This window comes from Diabrotica virgifera, chromosome 6, assembly GCF_917563875.1.
Source record: "Diabrotica virgifera virgifera chromosome 6, PGI_DIABVI_V3a".
Lineage (NCBI taxonomy): Eukaryota > Metazoa > Arthropoda > Insecta > Coleoptera > Chrysomelidae > Diabrotica > Diabrotica virgifera.
In genome coordinates, this window is record NC_065448.1 from 141,735,811 (window position 1) to 141,756,317 (window position 20,507).

The window sequence follows — 20,507 nt, forward strand, 5'->3', positions numbered from 1 at the left end:
CTTAAATACCCGATGGAGAGAAGATTGGGAAAGTAGGACAGATCCGCATTACCATAGTCTACCGGACATCATAGGGAAACCTGGCGAATTTGAACGTCCCCGTAAGATTTGGGCAGCCCTTAATCGAATTCGAACAAACTGTGGAAGATGCGCCGACTCCCTCCACAGATGGGGTAAACTCCCCTCGCCTTCTTGTGACTGCGGCGCTGCAAGACAGACGATCAGTCACATTGTTCAGGACTGCCCACGCAGAGCATACACAGGCGACCCTATAGACTTTGTAATGGCAACCGAAGGGTCAATCGAATATATAAAAAAATTGGACATCTGTTTGTGATGCATTGTATAATGCATAAATCTAAATATATTCTGTGATATACTTAAGCCATACGCTAAATAAATAAACCATTATTATTTGAGGTATATATTATTTATATTATTTATTACGAGGGTAAATTTTTGCAATTTTTTTTATGATTTTAATATTTGCTATCGTAAATATACACTATCAATATAAATATACGATATAAATATATAACAAATATACGCTATATGCATAATACATTTACATTATTATTCTAACTACTTATTTACAAGGGTTAATATAACGTTATTTATTTTTGAACTATTATTTATTATTATTGCAATTTTTTTTTTACATATTTTTACCATATATTGACGTATTATTTTATCTCGTTATTTTTTACTATATATCTATATACCACATATCTATATACACCGTAAGACTATCGAATTTATATTTTCGCTAAGAAGTGCAGGAACTGAGGATAGAAAATTATGTATAAATGAGTAGCAACAAAGTTACTTGGGAAGATTTTGTCAAAATAGTTGAGGAACTTGCACAAGAAGTAGGAAGACAGAGCAGAAGGGTCTTAAAGAAAAAAGTACCGAAATCTAAGGACATACAGGAAGAAGTAACGACACAGCTAATTAAATCCTATAACAAGTTCACGCACTTAACTAAGAAAAACTGGGAAGCACTTTCGGACAAACAGAGGGAAGCGTGCAACAAATATTTTGGAAAAATCAGAGACAAAGTTATACGCTCATTTCAAGCAGTAAATGTAAGAACAGTGGTTCCAAATTCAATACATCAACCAATCGACGAGGAAGTTGAAGAGGAACAAAGCGACGAGGAAGTGGAAGAAGGAAACAGCGACGAGGAAGTAGAAGAAGAAATAATTAACGACGAAATAAAAGAGGAAAAAGGTGACATAAAACAAGATATAACAATATTAAACATGGCTCTGACAATCAATGAATTTTTGAATATCGCAAGCAAGATATTGCCCAACGAGTTCGATGGAAGCGCAGGGAAATTACAACCATTTTTGGACGCATTAGAACTACTTGGAAAATTGGCAGAAGGTCATGAAGACACAGCTGTAACGCTAATAAAAACACGACTTACCAATAAGGCTAGGAACTTAATAACCACGGAAGATACGATTCCACGGATAGCTGAAGCACTGAAGAAAGAACTAAGAGGTGATAATCCGAAGAATTTAATAGCCAAATTAGCCAAGAAAAGGCAAGGGCATAGAGATGCAGCAGTGTACGCATCTGAAGTGGAAGAGTTAGCAGAACAATTAAAAGTAGCATACATAGCGGAAGGAATGCCACTGGAGTTAGCGAAGAAATATACGACGGAAACAGTAGTAACAACAATGAAACGAAACGTTAATGCAGAGAAAGCTAAGCTAATACTGGAAGCAGGTAACTTTACATCACCGCAGGAAGTAGTATCTAAATTTTTATCGATCGATACGACTGAAGAAAATGCACAAGGAAGAGTCTTAAATTATAGGACAAACTACGAGAATAGGAGAGGACAGCAGCAATACAGAAGAGGATACCATAACAAATATGACAGAGGAAGAAGAAATAACTTCGGACAACGGAACGAAGGAGAAGCAACGGACAATCAACGAAATTATTCGAACAGAAGATACAGACAATTTAACAATCAAACATACAGAGGAAACCAGAGAGGAGGACGTAACAGGAACGTAAGGTTACTAGAGATAGAGGACAGTCAAGAAGAACAAGAAAACCAGCAGTTGGGGTTTTGAATGAACAAGAAGTTGGAAGCACACAGGCAGAAATAAAATATAACATTTACAACTTCGACCTGAACCTAACGAACTTTGTACGAATGAAAACAGGAATCCTTGAAAACACAAGCACCTTTATCATAGACACAGGAGCTGATATTTCAATACTAAAATGTTCACAAGATTTTATGAAGAAACAGGTGAAACCAAACACAAAGGCGAAAATAAAAGGAGTCACTAAAGGAGAGTTGCAAACAATGGGAGAAGTTGAGACAACACTAGAAGTAAAAGGAACTCGATTCGAACACATCTTTCAATTGGTAGAACCTAACGTTCCAATTCCAACAGACGGAATCATTGGGAGAGACTTTATTTCTAACTTTCAATGTATACTGGACTACGCAAACCTTAAAATGCACATTAAAGAGGACAACGATTGTTACATTAGTACGAAAATTCTGGATAATATAGATAATGACACCATAATAATACCACCCCGATGTGAAATTTACAGAATAGTCAAAATTTTTCAAACGCTAAGGAACGACAGGATAGTGGAGCAACAAGAAATACAACCAGGAATATTCATAGCAAGAGCAATTATTTCAAGTAATAATCCATACATCAAAATTTTGAACATAACATACGAAACAGTAAATGTAGAGGCAAGCACAATCAGGACGTTGGACATTAAACTATTCAATATATATAGACTAGTCAACGACAGCAAGGATAGGAAAAAAGAATTACGAGAATCACTGAAATTAGACATACCAGAATATATACGAGATAACTTAGTATCGTTATGCGAAGAATATGCAGACATATTCGCCCTAAGGCATGATATGTTAACCTGTAACAATTTCTACGAACAGAAACTAAGAGTTAAAGACCAAACTCCGGTATATATCAAGAATTATAGGACACCTCATGCGCAAACAGAGGAATTAAATCGACAAGTACAAAAACTAAGAGACCAAGGAATCATAGAACCATCTACATCCGAGTACAACAGCCCAGTAGTACTGGTACCGAAAAAAGCTATAGATGGAGGAAAAGCATGGAGATTATGCATAGATTTTAGACAATTGAACAAGAAGATAGTTACAGACAAATTCCCATTACCAAGAATAGATTCGATATTAGATCAACTAGGAAGAGCAAAATGGTTTTCAGTTATAGACTTAATGTCAGGTTTTCATCAAATACCATTAGAAAAGTCATCGAGAAAATACACATCGTTTAGCACGGAAAACGGAGCATTTCAATTTACCAGATTACGATAAAAAAGGGTTCAAGGCAGGTTTTGTTTATATTCGATTCAGAGTTGGACTACCATCTCCATATAGTAACTATTTCAGCATCCTTATGCATCATCAGTGAAGATTATGCAGTCACAACTCTGAAGGGAATACAAACATTCTGCCTCTTTTAAAGCAAACCATCGCGATGCGATGAACCCGCCTTTTGAGACGCAATACAGCGACATCTCTCGTATTACGAGGAAAACGAAAAGCCCTAGATACAAAGTTTACTACTTTTTAAACAATTAGAATAATTGAAATAAAAATATAATAAACAATATTTTAAATCCTAGACTTTTCGTTAATAAACTGCTTTCTGGCTGCATCCCATATCTCCGGATTTTACAATATATAATCACATAGAGACGACGAAATAGGAGAAAGCAAATAGAGGACACTTAGGCCACGCATTTACCTTCTCTTCGTCTAGGAAAAGGACCGAAAGACAGTTTCTAAATACTCACAAATTGAGTAAAAATGAAAAAGATAAAAAAAGGAAAAAAGGGAAATATTCTAATTGTTTAAAAAGTAGTAAACTTTGTATCTAGGGCTTTTCGTTTTCCTCGTAATACGAGAGATGTCGCTGTATTGCGTCTCAAAAGGCGGGTTCATCGCATCGCGATGGTTTGCTTTAAAAGAGGCAGAATGTTTGTATTCCCTTCAGAGTTGTGACTGCATAATCTTCACTGATGATGCATAAGGATGCTGAAATAGTTACTATGTGGAGATGGTAGTCCAACTCTGAATCGAATATAAACAAAACCTGCCTTGAACCCTTTTTTATCTTTTTCATTTTTACTCAATTTGTGAGTATTTAGAAACTGTCTTTCGGTCCTTTTCCTAGACGAAGAGAAGGTAAATGCGTGGCCTAAGTGTCCTCTATTTGCTTTCTCCTATTTCGTCGTCTCTATGTGATTATATATTGTAAAATCCGGAGATATGGGATGCAGCCAGAAAGCAGTTTATTAACGAAAAGTCTTGGATTTAAAATATTGTTTATTATATTTTTATTTCAATTATTATAATTGTTTAAAAAGTAGTAAACTTTGTATCTAGGGCTTTTCGTTTTCCTCGTAATTACCAGATTACCTTTTGGATTAAATGTAAGCCCGAATAGCTTTTCAAGAATGATGTCAATAGCATTTTCAGGATTAACACCAGACAAAGCATTTCTTTACATGGACGATATCGTAGTAATTGGAATATCCGAAAAACATCACCTAGACAACCTGAAAAAGACATTTGAGACATGTCGAAAATTCAATTTGAAACTTAACCCAGGAAAATGTCAATTTTTTAGAAGGGAAGTAACATATTTAGGACATGATCTTTCTCAAGAGGGAGTATCACCCGACAAAGCGAAGTATGCAGCAATTGAACAATATCCGACACCTAAGACAGCGGAAGAAACAAAGAGATTTGTAGCATTTTGCAACTATTATAGACGTTTTATTAAAAATTTTGCGGAAATATGCAGACCACTCAACAGATTATCGAGGAAAGGAGTAGAATTTTTTTGGTCTGAGGAGTGTGAAAAAGCATTCAAAAAGCTTAAAGCATCTCTGACGAAACCACCAATTTTAAAATATCCTGATTTCAACAAACAGTTTATCCTAACAACAGACGCATCCAATGAGAGTTGTTCAGCAATCGTAAGTCTAGATTACAACGGAATAGACCTACCTATAGCATATGCATCAAGAAGTTTTAGTAAAGGAGAATGTAATAAACCTATAATCGTTAAGGAATTACTAGCGATTCATTGGGGAATTAATTATTTTAAATGTTATCTATATGGAGCACCAACATTCAAAGTAAAAACAGACCATAAACCTTTGACACACCTATTTGCAATGAAAGAACCAACCTCAAAACTCACGAGGATCAGATTAGACCTAGAAGAATATGACTTCGAAATAGATTATATAACAGGGAAAAGTAACTACGCAGACAGCCTTTCAAGAATAACATTGCATCAACTAAAGAACCTATACATAGACAACACCCATATACTAGCTATAACAAGAGCTCAAGCAAGAGAAAAGGAGAAGGAAGCAAGACAAACAAAGGCTGAAAGTGAACTCGCACTACAGCCAGAAGCCTAGAGGCGCATAGACTACCAATTTTGTCCTTTGGAGCAGAACTAATCTCACCAAGACTGAGCATTAGGGCCAAAACCAAAATAAAATGCAGCAAAGCATAGCCACAGGATTGGATCATTGCGATTTAGCTGTTGGCACAGCTCGATAAGCTGGCGGTAGAGAATGCAGTACGTAAAGTAAAGTTATACGTAAATGATATTATTTTTAAATTGTGCACAATTGATGAATTTATTAAAGAAGGAAATAAAAAATTGAAGAATATAGAAATATACATATGTGAAGTACCAGAAACAATAAAAGATGACAAAGAAAAACACAGATTAATAGAAGAATACTATAATCACCCGATGTTCGGAGGACACGTAGGGAATAATAGACTAATAAAGAAGCTAAAGGCAAGATTCCGATGGAAAAATTTGGAAAAAGACGTAAGAAAATACGTTAAACAATGCCACAAATGTCAAATTAACAAACCGAAAAGAACACATGTCGAAGAGTTCGTGATATCGGACACATCTTCCAAACCATGGGACATAGTATACATAGATACAATAGGTCCATTCACTAGAAGTAATGAAGGTAATAGATACTGTATCACAATGTTGTGTGAACTGACAAAATACGCGGTCAGCATACCAGTGTGCAATAAAGAAGCAGAGACAATAGCAAGAGGAATCTTTGATCATTTCATACCAACATACGGACTCATGAAGCAAATAAGAACAGACCAAGGCACAGAGTATAAGAACGAAGTAATGCAGGAATTAACAAAGCTATTAAAAATAGAGCACAACTTTTCAACGGCATACCACCCACAGTCCATTGGAAGTTGCGAAAAACTACACAGAACGTTGAACGAGTACGTAAGAGCATTCATAGACGAAGACAGAGAAAATTGGGATGTGTGTTGCAGAATGTTCACATACTGCTACAATACAACCCCTAACGCGTATTATGGATACACACCGTTCGAACTGCTGTATGGCAGGAAGGTTAACCTACCGGAAGACCTTACACAGGAGATTCAACCATGTTACAATATAGATGCCTACTACAATGATTTACGATACAAACTACAAAGCGCACACGAGAGAGCCAGAACCTTCTTATTAAAACACAAAAAAGAGCGGCAAGAAAAGAATAAGCTCAAAGCAACACCTCAAAACTTTAAAATAGGAGACCTAGTCCTGGTAAAAAGGGAAGAGAATGGTAAGTTTGATAGTCTTTATGTAGGTCCTTTCACAATAACAGAAGTAAATAACGTTAATTGTAAAATCAGAATAGAAAACAATAAAATCAAGGAAATACATAAGAATAGATTATATGCTTACAATCCGAAAACACAGTGAGTGACAAGTGTGATGAAACAATGTTGTTAAACGAACATTTTTATTTTTATTTATGTATTTACGTAGTTTTAGGAAGTTTGTATATAAAATAAATTTTTTGTATTGATTACAACACAGTATGGGTTGGTAGCACTACTTGCAAAATTTTCTGCCCGTAGTCAGAAAATTCTTAGGAGGGAAAGGTGTACAAGAATTCATCTGTACTCATTAGATAGCTTTTAAAAACACCCTTTAATTATCTACGCTAATTTCTTTCGGTTATTTAAATGTCATCATAAACAATTCCAACCTTCTTTCGTTACATAAACATTGTTGACCTAGATCGTGAGGTGTAATTATACATACAGCCACTATAAACACTTTTCAGGGTCGACGCTGACTTTGCACTTTTAAATATATTTATACAACCAAAACATAATAAGGGAATCCTCATTACACATTCCACATTCGTCATTCTATTTTATTAGATGTAAGATTATTCACATTAAAAGATAGTGTCATCTACACTCCGCGAGACGACGTTACGTAGGTTGCTACCAGCTTGTACTCATGCGAGTATAATAAAACAACTTCAACAGTGAAACGACTATTAATCATTCCACCCCTCGGATAAGGGTTAACCACCCTTGCCGGGAGAAGATAGCCCTAGTAACCCTGGACCATTATAAGTGGCAGGGACGACATCTCTTGTAACACAACGAAATTCCTTTATAATCTAGATTGTAATAAGATAAAAATTAATTCTTTAGTTCGTATTCTGCTTTAGAAATAAATTAAATAAATTTAACATCCGGACGCAGAATCATTGCTAAGTGAAAAATAATATTCAGAACAAGGTTTGTGCATTTGCTACAGACGGCGCTACCGTCGATCAGCGTATATTCGTGTCATGAATACTTTCTTTCCAAGTTTTCGATGGTTCTGTGTCCAGCAGCTCGTTTGATTGCCGGCAACATTGCTTTCATAAAGAATTCTAAAAATAGAACTCTGGTATTTATTTTTCGGTCCGAAATGTAAATTATATTTGTCACAGGTGGGTTGTCTCTCGATATACTATATTATATTACTTATTTAAGTTTGTCTCTGGTGACGAGTTGTAAATAGGTTATGTTTTTGTTAGAAGGGTGTGTTTTTTAAGAATATTTTGAGAAAGTTAAGTAACTAGGTTTACATAGTAATAATGTTCTATTACTAGGAATTTATTCTATACGAAAAATATTCTAATTATTGGATATTAAATTTTATTTATTAAAAAAATAAACAGCAGCAAGCAATCACATTAATCCCAATTTTGTATTATGATCTTTCTAACATTAACCTATTTATTGTAACAATAATTGTAATAAATACAATAATATTTTCATTACTGTCTATACGATAGTATATTATATATAACACAAAGAAGAAATATTTTTATTTATGGTATTGCGAAAATTTATTCTGAAATAAACAGTAATAATTAATGATATTTTATTAGTCTTAATATGTACATTTGTCTCATTTATTCTTATCCTCATAAATTACATTCTATGTAGTTATTGTAGAAATAATTGTGTCCATATATATAATAAAAGTCCTAATATGCAAAAAAAAAGTTAAAAATATAGCAGCTGGTATGGATTTCTCTATTGGAAATAAATAGACTATTGTTCCCACAATAAAAAGGCTTAAGTTACTGTCAACCATATTTTTCATCAAAATTAATAAAAAATAATTTTGTCCATTTTGCTTGCATAAAATATCTTGACACTCTTTTAGAACTTAACTAACTTGTATTTGTATTTTCTGTAGGTAAGTCTAATTTTTGTAATCCTAGTTTAGCAACCAATAATAGTTTTAATAAGATAAAACCCTAAAATGTCCGAGCCTAAGCCTTATAATCTAAGTCTCCCGTTTTTTTATACCGCTCACGTGGACTTAGGAGTATAGCAGGGTAGTCTGCTATATCTAGGGCCTACGATATACAGGGAAGGTAACAGGGCCAGTGCTGCGCGTCAACCGCCTATTATTACCCCTGGTTTTACCCAAGGTACTCATTTTATTCAGGCTGAGCCGACTTGGGGCCTATAGACTTTTGTTTTAAATGTCTAGTTGTTCTTGCCGGCGGTGGGATTTTAACTCCGGTCTACCAGCACGCGAGCCCAGCATACTACCGCCGAGCTACGCCGGCCCCACCTAACTAAGCCTTATACTTATAACATTTTTTGGTAATTTTGCTAAACTTGATAAATATTTAAATAAAGACACGTTGGTATCCAATAATTACTACTAACATAACAAATAATGTCCAATAGTTTTTAGATGTTTCAGTAACTTGTGTTCTATCAAGTAGAATACTCTATGGTAGGGGAGCAAAGTATACTAATGTGCATTCACTCGAGCGTTGTGGGGACCTATTGGGTTTTGATTATTAGGCCCTACAAAATGGATTTAGAAAAAACAGATGTACATGTACAACAGACAACATGATTAAGCTAGAATCTGTCATACACTAGGAATTTGCAAGTAATCGTCAAGTACTGACCGTCTTCTTTGATATAGTAAAAGCCTATGACACTGTGTGGAAGTATGATGTCCTAACAAGATTAAAACAACGGAATGTGGACGGAAATCTAGCTTTTATCAAAAATTTTGTTTATAGCAGAGATTTTAGAGTTAAACTTACTAATCATTTTTCAAGTTTGTATACCCAAGATAACGGAACTCCCCAAGGATTAACACTAAGGGCCGGTTGTTCGAACGCTAATCAACATTGATCACTATCAAATATTTAATTACTGTCACAACTGTCAATGTCAACTTTGGTTGGGTTGCTGAAAACATAGTTAATTATAATTATGAAATTAGTTAGTCAATTAATATAACAATTATTAACATAATTGATTAACTAATTTCATAATTGTCATCAATAATTATGTTTTCGGCAACCCAACCAAAGTTGACATTGACAGTAATTAAGTATTTGATAGTGATCAGTGTTGATTAGCGTTCGAACAACCGGCCCTTAGTGTAACACTTTTCTTGATTGCAATCACTGAAGCAGTAGATAACATTTATACTCCAGTCCAAATTGGTTTAAATGCAGATAGATAACCTAGTTCTTTATGGAAGCAATAAATATAGCCACATAGCAACTATTCTGCAAGAGTCCATCAAATTTTTAGAAAAGTGGTCAGAGAGAACAGGTCTTCGTGTTTCTACAAACAAAACAAAAGCAACTGACAATCGAACTCATTATTGTTAAATGACTGCCTTTTCTTTAATGCAAATGAATGAAAATTTGCAGACATGTGCATTCGCAGGAACTTTACACGAATTGTTAAAAAAAGATTATGTTTATTAATGATTTCAATAAAAAAAAAAGATTTTAATGGAAAATGCCTAAACTCTCTTGTTTTTTACAATGTAGAAACTTGAGTCTTTTACAGATTGTAGCTAATTAAATGAACTAGACATAATTTCACTTTTTACGTTAATTGTGTACGTTATGCTTCATAAATAAACAATAAAGTTCAAATTTTTTGCCAATTCCGACTACTTTTCATGTTTGTACATCATATTTATAAACATCCTAAGCGGCGACGATTTTGAACGCTCATATCTTTGTTTATATAAACATCGGCGCTTATTCGTGTCAAATTTCAATATGATACGAAACAAAACTTCAACCAAAACTCGAATTCAAAAATTTCGTGTTTTTAAAGTAGTCTTAAAAAACCACCGGTAGAGACGTTTCGTACTAAAATTAACATTAGAATTCTTAATTCGCGAGAAATTAACAGGGTCTACACCATGCAATAGTAAAGCATTAGACGAGATTGAAAGACTGCGAAAACTGTAATAGGTGTAAAGTGTAAATAATGATTTTGATTTAAGAAATGTATGAAGAAATTACAGATAATGTACAATGTATGTATCAAATGTTGAAATAAATGCAAAAAAATGTGTCTATCATATACATCCTTTTTTTTTAACATGACGATATATTTTAATGTTTGAAAAGTGTAAGACCAAAAAGTAAAATATAAAAAAATATAAAAAAAATTTTTTTAGAAACTCTTTCTTTAGTGACGAGTGACTAAAATTAAAATTATTATAAAAAAATCAACTAAAAAGCAAAAAATAAAAATATTCAAACTCGAAGGATTATTCGAAAAAAGCTGTTTTAACATACAAAATTCTCACACATTCGTTAAAAAATTGAAAAAATCTAACACATTCGTTAAAGAAAAGCGTGGGGCGCGAAAAGTAAAAAATTATCTATCCTCAAACCGTTTATTCGATGAAGACGTGCCCCACGCTTTTCTTTAACGGATGTGTTAGATTTTTTCAATTTTTTAACGAATGTGTGAGATTTTTGATTTTTGTATATGTATTTAATCTGTCATAAAAGTTTTTTTCGAATAATCCTTGAGGTTGAATTTTTTTTATTTTTTGCTTTTTAGTTGATTTTTTTATAATATTTTTAATTTAAGTCACTCGTAACTAAAAAAAGCGTTTCTTAAAAAATTTTTTTCATATTTTTTTAATTGTCCACTATTGGGACCGTGCAAGTTCGGCAAAGCGACCTCTATTTCTACGCTCTGTACTTTTATTCGCACTTTTAATTATATTGGCCAATTATATTAGTCCTGGTTGCTGGATAATTGTCAAGGCCATAGTCCAAAAAAATAATGAGAAGAAAAAATAAGATGCAGGTTATGTGATGCAAACGTAAACAATTGTATGTAGTAAATAAAATTAGTTATTAAAATGCATTACTGCAAGCAAAATACAATTAATTAAATTTACCTTTATATAATAATTGCATATCATATCAATATTGTGGAGCAATATATAATTTTTCTGCTTCAATGACAGAAGGTATGAAATATACGTCAATTTGACAATTTCAATTGACAATATGAATTATTTAAGATAGTTGCAATATTTCTCCGCGACTCGCGCACGGTCGTTTCTCGTTTCCCTTCCAAGTACTTGCACACTGCGAATAGCACCTGGAATGACTTGGAACTATAGCAATAATGATAAAGTGACTAAGTTTCTGAACCTATCCAAATTGTACAAATTGATATAAAAATAGACTTAAATCCTCATTTGTAATTAGTTATAAACTAACATCTGATTATATGTACAACTCTCCCCCGCCAATAACATTTCATGGTTGACACGGTTTGCTTAATAAAAAAAACTTTGACAAAATAGAAGTACACATACTTTGAAGGAACAAACACATTGAACAAAATATTAGTAATCTTTATTTCACGTTAAGAATAGAACATTGCGAAGATAGCCCCATGCATTTCTTATGAACGATAAGATGCCTTAGATAAGAACGCGCCGATGCCACGCCGTACTGATTAAAATGAATCGTGTATCGGCAGTCGAGTAGCCACGCGTGCCCGAAAGGTTTGTCAACACTGATCTCCATAAGCGTAACGTTCTATTCTTAACGTAAAATAAAGTATAGTAGCATGTAGTAGGTAATATTTAAAAATAAGCTATTATGATAAACTACATGTACCTAATTGAACGGACAACTTTCACAGGTATTAAATTCTTGTTAAAGGAAATATATAATGAAGGGAACAATACCGCTATGCTTTTAAAAAACGGATTATTGAAATAAATTTAGCAAAATGATATTGTGATTAAATTAATGATTTTTGTTAATTAAATGAGACGCATATGTTGAGTTAATTAAGGAATTTTTAATGGAATTAATTTAAACTAACAGTTGATACGTTTAACACATAAAATTAATCTTGTTAATTATTCTCGTTTAACCAAAATTATCTTTTATACACACTGCAAATATTTGACGAATACTCGTAATAAGCATGAACGAGTTTCCAAGGTCAAGATTTGATATAAGATTTACAAGTTACAAGATTTGAGTAAAGAGGAAATAAAGAAATGTTGAAAATGTGGCAACAATGTCGGATGCTGAAACATCGGTTTTATTGAATATAGAAATATTCGGATGCGCAATGGATAGCAGCTTTAAAATGCTTAGTGGACGTTCAATTATTGGCATACTGTAAGGACGCAGAATGAGCGCGATATGTAAGTTTTCATTTTTTGAGTACAGTTATAACATATTTTCAATATACTCTTCAGTTTCAAATACAGCGCAGCCCACCCCATATGCTCCACTCTAATTAGTTGCATATACATTGACGGATGCAGAATGGTAGTTTTATGAAAAGACGCAGAAAACATAGAAAGATGTATATATATATATATATATATATATATATATATATATATATATATATATATATATATATATATATATATATATATAAATGTGGTTGAAGTTTATTGGGTATCCAGCTGAATAAAACCAAGTGGTACTCTGTTTAACAAAACGTTATATTTCGCTGATTTTCATCAGCATCATCAGACGAAAGCTACAATATTTAAAAATGGTACAATTTTATAGTATGGTTTTTTACAATTTTTATCTTACCTAATTGAGGTTGATGGTATTTAGATGATATTTAGATGACATCGAGATACTGCAATTTTGATAAAATGTGGGTTAAATTTAGTTAATTATGTAATAGGATTAATTGAAATTAGTTTTATATTGACAAGAATGAAAATTTTATTTGAAGTTGATTAATGTCAATCAGATGAAGTACTAGACATATTAAATATTGAATGTTATTAAGTGTTTTATGTAGGAAAATAGTTTAGATATATATCGCTAATATCATAAAGGTTTATTTAATTGAAATTTAACATATCGGTTGTCTTTTAGTTTAAAAATTTAATATTATTTTTTATTATGTTAATTATATATTAAAAATGTGTTATAAATTTGATGTTATTTTTCTAATTGTAATAAATAAGCATAAATTTCACTTAGATGTTCGACGTCTGATTTCTTATTTATTATATTATCTGTTTGACTGATAAATGCCATCTCGAGGAATAGTCTTTTGTTAAGATTATTTTCTATTGCAAGTATTTTTGTTTCGTTGTAGTTCATTATATGTAGTTCATCATGTACGTGCTTTGCAAGGGAACATCTATCAGGGTATAATCTACTGTCACTTTTGTGTGAAGTTATACGGCTTTTTAGGTGTCTAGACGATTGGCCGATGTATTGTTTATTACAACTTCCACAAGGAATACAGTAGATTATGTTAGATAATTGGTCTTTAGGTGTTTTATCTTTAATTTTGGTGAAAATGGAACCGATTGTTAAAACTGTGTAATTAGCGATTTTAATATTATCATCAATTGATTTAAAAATTCGTGTAAGTTTAGGTGTTAAGTCTTGTATGAATGGTAATTTAAAGTATTTAATTGTGGGTAATGTGGTGTTGGTAGTGGTGTGTACTATAGGGTTAATGTTTTGTGGTGTGTGATTAGGGTTAGTTTGTGTAACAGATAATGTATCATTTGTTGTATTGAATAGTAGTTTAGTAAGTAATGTGTTTGGGTATGAATTTTCTAGAAAAAGCTGATGAAGAATTTTTAAGTTTTTGTTATGGAATGATTGATCTGCAATTTGTAAGATTCTATTTTTCATTTGTGTTATAAGATTAATTTTTGTGATATGTTTATGATATGACCAATAGTTGATATATCTTCCGGAGCTAATAGGTTTTCTATACCAATCTGTTATTATTACGTTGTTATTGTTACGTATTAGTTTGGTGTCAAGAAATGGAACTGATTGATGTTTGTCTTCAGTTTCAACTGTGAATTGGATATGTGGGTCGAAATCGTTGAAGATGTATAAGAGTTCATTTATCATATAAGACCCACATATCCAATTCACAGTTGAAACTGAAGACAAACATCAATCAGTTCCATTTCTTGACACCAAACTAATACGTAACAATAACAACGTAATAATAACAGATTGGTATAGAAAACCTATTAGCTCCGGAAGATATTGGAACTATTGGTCATATCATAAACATATCACAAAAATTAATCTTATAACACAAATGAAAAATAGAATCTTACAAATTGCAGATCAATCATTCCATAACAAAAACTTAAAAATTCTTCATCAGCTTTTTCTAGAAAATTCATACCCAAACACATTACTTACTAAACTACTATTCAATACAACAAATGATACATTATCTGTTACACAAACTAACCCTAATCACACACCACAAAACATTAACCCTATAGTACACACCACTACCAACACCACATTACCCACAATTAAATACTTTAAATTACCATTCATACAAGACTTAACACCTAAACTTACACGAATTTTTAAATCAATTGATGATAATATTAAAATCGCTAATTACACAGTTTTAACAATCGGTTCCATTTTCACCAAAATTAAAGATAAAACACCTAAAGACCAATTATCTAACATAATCTACTGTATTCCTTGTGGAAGTTGTAATAAACAATACATTGGCCAATCGTCTAGACACCTAAAAAGCCGTATAACTTCACACAAAAGTGACAGTAGATTATACCCTGATAGATGTTCCCTTGCAAAGCACGTACATGATGAACAACATATAATGAACTACAACGAAACAAAAATACTTACAATAGAAAATAATCTTAACAAAAGACTATTCCTCGAGATGGCATTTATCAGTCAAACAGATAATTTAATAAATAAGAAATCAGACGTCGAACATCTAAGTGAAATTTATGCTTATTTATTACAATTAGAAAAATAACATCAAATTTATAACACATTTTTAATATATAATTAACATAATAAAAAATAATATTAAATTTTTAAACTAAAAGACAACCGATATGTTAAATTTCAATTAAATAAACCTTTATGATATTAGCGATATATAACTAAACTATTTTCCTACATAAAACACTTAATAACATTCAATATTTAATATGTCTAGTACTTCATCTGATTGACATTAATCAACTTCAAATAAAATTTTCATTCTTGTCAATATAAAACTAATTTCAATTAATCCTATTACATAATTAACTAAATTTAACCCACATTTTATCAAAATTGCAGTATCTCGATGTCATCTAAATATCATCTAAATACCATCAACCTCAATTAGGTAAGATAAAAATTGTAAAAAACCATACTATAAAATTGTACCATTTTTAAATATTGTAGCTTTCGTCTGATGATGCTGATGAAAATCAGCGAAATATAACGTTTTGTTAAACAGAGTACCACTTGGTTTTATTCAGCTGGATACCCAATAAACTTCAACCCCATTTTCATCTAAAAAGTCAGCTGTTATTTAAAGGATATATATATATATATATATAAATAGGGTTGATATATATATATATATATATATATATATATATATATATATATATATAAAATATATATTTAAAGGATATATATATATAACAGGTATATATATATATATATATATACAGGGTGTCCCGAAAAGATTGGTCATAAATTATACCACAAATTCTGGGGTCAAAAATAGTTCGATTGAACCTAACTTACCTTAGTACAAATTTGCTCGTAAAAAAAGTTACAGCCCTTTGAATTTACAAAATGAAAATCGATTTTTTCAATATATCGAAAACTATTAGAGATTTTCGATTGAAAATGGACATGTATCATTCTTATGGCAGGAACATCTTAAAACAAAATTATAGTAAAATTTGTCCACCCCATAAAAAAATTATGGGGAATTTGTTCCCTTATACCCCCCCCCCAAACTTTTGTGTACGTTCCAATTAATTCATTATTGTGGTACCATTAGTTAAACACAACGTTTTTAAAACTTTTTTGCCTCTAAGTATTTTATCGCTAAGGCAGTTTTTATCGAGATGTGGCTTCTTTTTCAATATATTTACGTAAAAATTTTATGGGGGTTTTGTTCCTTTAAACCCCCCAAATGTTTGTGTACGTTCCAATTAAACTATTATTGTGGCACCATTAGTTAAACACATTGTTTTTAAAACTTTTGCCTCTTAGTCTTTTTTTCATAAGTCACCTGTTATCGAGATGTAGCTTCTTTTTCAAAATATACCTAAAAATGTAAATTATAACTAAATTTTCAGACTTTATTAACAGGTCTATATAACCATATACAAATATGTGGTGGATTCGACAAATATTCAAAATATCTCGATAAACACTGACTTATCGAAAAAGTACTAAGAGGAAAAAAAGTTTTAAAAATATTGTGTTTAACTAATGGTGCCACAATAATAATTTAATTGGAACGTACACAAAAGTTTGGGGGGTTTAAGGGAACAAAACCCCCATAAAATTTTTATGGGGTGCACAAATTTCACTTTAATTTTTTTTTAAGATTCTGCTGCTATAAAAATGTCACATGTCCATTTTCAATAAAAAATCTCTGGAAGTTTTCGATATATGAAAAAAAATCGATTTTCATTTTGTAACTTCAAAGGTCTGTAACTTTTTTTGTGTGCACTATTGTATATAGGTAAGTGAGGTTCAATCAACCTATTTTTGATCATAGAATTTGTGGTATAATTTATGACCAATCTTTTCGGGACACCCTGTATATATATAATAAACTTATTTACTATTTACGTACTCGTATGGTTAAAAATAATTCTTTTAATATATTATATTTCTTACGATATAATCTAAGAATTGCTATTATTTCTATTAAAATGAAACTATCGATTAAGATTATCTATATATGATATGTAATTACAAAAAAAATCTTCTAAATTATTGTATATGGGGAAATGCTTCTAAAACTTTCAAATTTAATTATATTTAAGTAATAATTAATAATTCTAGTTCTTCTTAAATGATTATATTTATATTATATTAATAAAAAAAAATATTCATATCTGTGAGACTGTATATGCAATTTAAAAAATAGCTAAAAAGTTACTCACGAATACACATTTGTCCACTATTGTCCATTTCCTTGCCATGTGTCCTCTTGACGCTTGGGCGTGGTCCCATGTCTCCTAACCTTCGTCCATGTCGACGTCTACCATTTGAACTCCCTTATCGTTGGCCATTCCTTATACCATTCTCCATCTAACGATAGCAATTAATGTGGGGATTGGTACTTTACCCCAAATTTCCTTCATTTCTGCCAGTTTTTTGCCATCTTTGTTCCTATTTTCTACTGCCACAGAAGTCCAGTTCGTTTCTCAAAAGGTCGCCATATGGTGGTAACTGGATATTTAACTATACTGGAATGGGGTTGACTATCAGGAATACACTATATTCTCATATTCCTTTATTTGGTTAAATTAATACCATATAAATGTACTCAGTTGATAGGTGATTATATAATTCTGCTCTAACTGCAGCTAACTCCCGAATCTAACTAACTAACTCTACTGACCCACTAGTCAAACGAATAATCAACCTTGTTGATCTAAGCAAAACGTGGACTTTAGCTAACTTGTTCCACTTATGCAATGATAACAAATATGTGTGATGTTTATTGTTTTATAAATAAATATCTAACGAATACGTTAGTTAATTTAAGGATTTTTAGAAGATCTTAATAATGAGATAAATCCCATTATACCTCTAACTAAACTAAAGGTAAACTAAGTTTCTTTTTAGATCTGTTCCTTGTAATGATATAATTTATATTTTTAGATATCGTGAACCATTCCATCAGCTGAGAATTTCTTACGGCACCAACAAAAACAAAAACTACAAGGAAGACGAGGACAGGTTTTTGGTATGTATGTTGCACAAGTTGGGTTTCGATAAAGAAAACGTCTATGAAGAGTTGAGAGCAGCTGTACAAGCATCAGAACAATTCAGGTAAAACTTAAATCTTAGTCTTTCGTTGGTAAATGCAATGATGGCTATACTAAGAGCCGGCAAAATAACGCAAAAGATGGAAAATGGCATGAGAGCTGTGAGACATTTTTTAGTAGGTATTTTAGGCAACCTGAAAATTTTTCAGGTGACTCTTCCATGATAGCCTAATACAGAAATGCGGGTCTGGCTGGAGAGTAGCGATTATTTTCCCCAAAAATCCCCCCCAAAGTTAAAAAAGGATAAAAATTGTTATTACAAAAAATAGCATTGACGTGACTTTAAGTAAATTTAAATATTCAAATATAAAGGAAATAAACAGTGTACAAGATTATCAGCATCCAAAATAAGACATATTCATTTAATTTTTAAATGTCCTAAAAATCAAACATCACGTTTGTTGTTAAATAATTAGGTGACACCGATTACTCAACACAAGTACACTAGTTTTCAATAACGCTTCGTCAGCTATTGATTATTGTTAATACTTCGCGGCCGAGCTGTGTCAGCATTCAAAACAACAACACTTTCCAAGTTTATTTATAGATACAGCAAAAGCATCGCGGATCATTCTTTTATCAATTCGTGTTCGTGATTCAGATACATCATTGGATAGCTATACCTTAAGCACACCAACTCCTTACTGTTGAACTTAGAGGTATTAAATAAAGACGTATACAGCGAGTAGCGTTTACTTCATCAACCCCTATCATAGGGGGTAACTAACCCCAACTAGCCTAGGGCGTTCCTGCGTAGGGAGTATTACCATAACAGGCCTGGCGATCTGAGGCCGATTTTAACTCTGCAAGATACTTGCATGGGCGCCACAGGATTATTTTCAGGGGGTACATCTGAACTTCAGAAGATTTCATCTGAATCTGTACATACTATTAACACGTATAAAATATACAACTATACATGCATAACTAAAAACAAATACTCTCTAAAAGGCAGGTTTTTTTTGGTGATATTCTCCAACTGCCAGCTGATCAAACAAATTACACGTGAATGTAAATGAAAAGTGCTATAGGTAAGCAGCAGTGTGAGAAAGAGCGTATACCGATAGCTGTTTGCGTCCTCTGTTGTAGCTGAGCGGTCCGTTTGCTCGAGAAAAATCACGTGACCTGGGGATGCCCATGTTGTTGTGCCTCGAAACGTTAGAGTAATTATTATGTAGCATAGTTTTTTAAATAACTTTTTATAAATTAAAGGAAAAAAAACGTACTATACAATAGATTTTGCAAATATGATAGAAAAAGATTTATTATTATAAATATATAGGTAGAAAAGTATAAAACTATAAACTAAATTAATTCTGTGTCCGACTCTTGTACTTCTTCTTCAAACTCCTCATCTGAACTTAACTATTCATTATCTTCTTCTTCATCAGACTCCCCTCGAGACTCAGATTCCTCTTCTACATGATCTGTAAATAGTTGTAATATGTATTTAGAATTAATTAAAAATTAATTAGTGATTAATTAATTGAGTTGCTACGTATGCTCTGTCCTTTTATACGGAGTCGAAGCCTGGACAATCAGGGCGCATCTGAAAGAAAACTTGCCTTTGTTGAGATGTGGTGTTAACATAATATGTAAGCTTACCTTCAGCAATATATCTGAAATTCTCTTTGGTTCGCTGATGAACTATAACTATAGCATCATAAACTGATTGAGGCAAACAATCTCCCTCAAACCAATTAAAATCTAATTTATCCATATTTATTTTTTTTAATGGCCTTGGCATAGCCAATTGACCAGACTATTTTGTAATTTTTATTCACAGATCTACAATCAGAGTTAGTTAGTAGTGAGTGTAAATTAAAAGTATATAATTGAGTTGTTTTGACTGTTATTGTTTTTTTATTTTTTTTTTATTTTTTATTATCTATTTTTAGCTGATTCTCTTTTTTTATATGTTTTGTTTTTTTATTGCTAATATTTTTTTTGCTAGAG

At 32.0% G+C, this 20,507-nt stretch overlaps 1 protein-coding gene across 4 annotated transcripts in view; it reads left to right on the forward strand.

Moving 5' to 3' along the window:
- LOC114342007 (chromatin-remodeling complex ATPase chain Iswi) overlaps positions 1-20,507 on the forward strand; it is a 260,788-nt gene that overhangs the window by 144,910 nt on the left and 95,371 nt on the right. For all 4 annotated transcript variants that reach the window (XM_050653229.1, XM_050653231.1, XM_050653228.1 and 1 more), the window contains exon 12: positions 18,385-18,555. In XM_050653229.1, the coding sequence (XP_050509186.1) occupies positions 18,385-18,555 (171 nt within the window). The remainder of the gene's footprint in view (positions 1-18,384; positions 18,556-20,507) is intronic.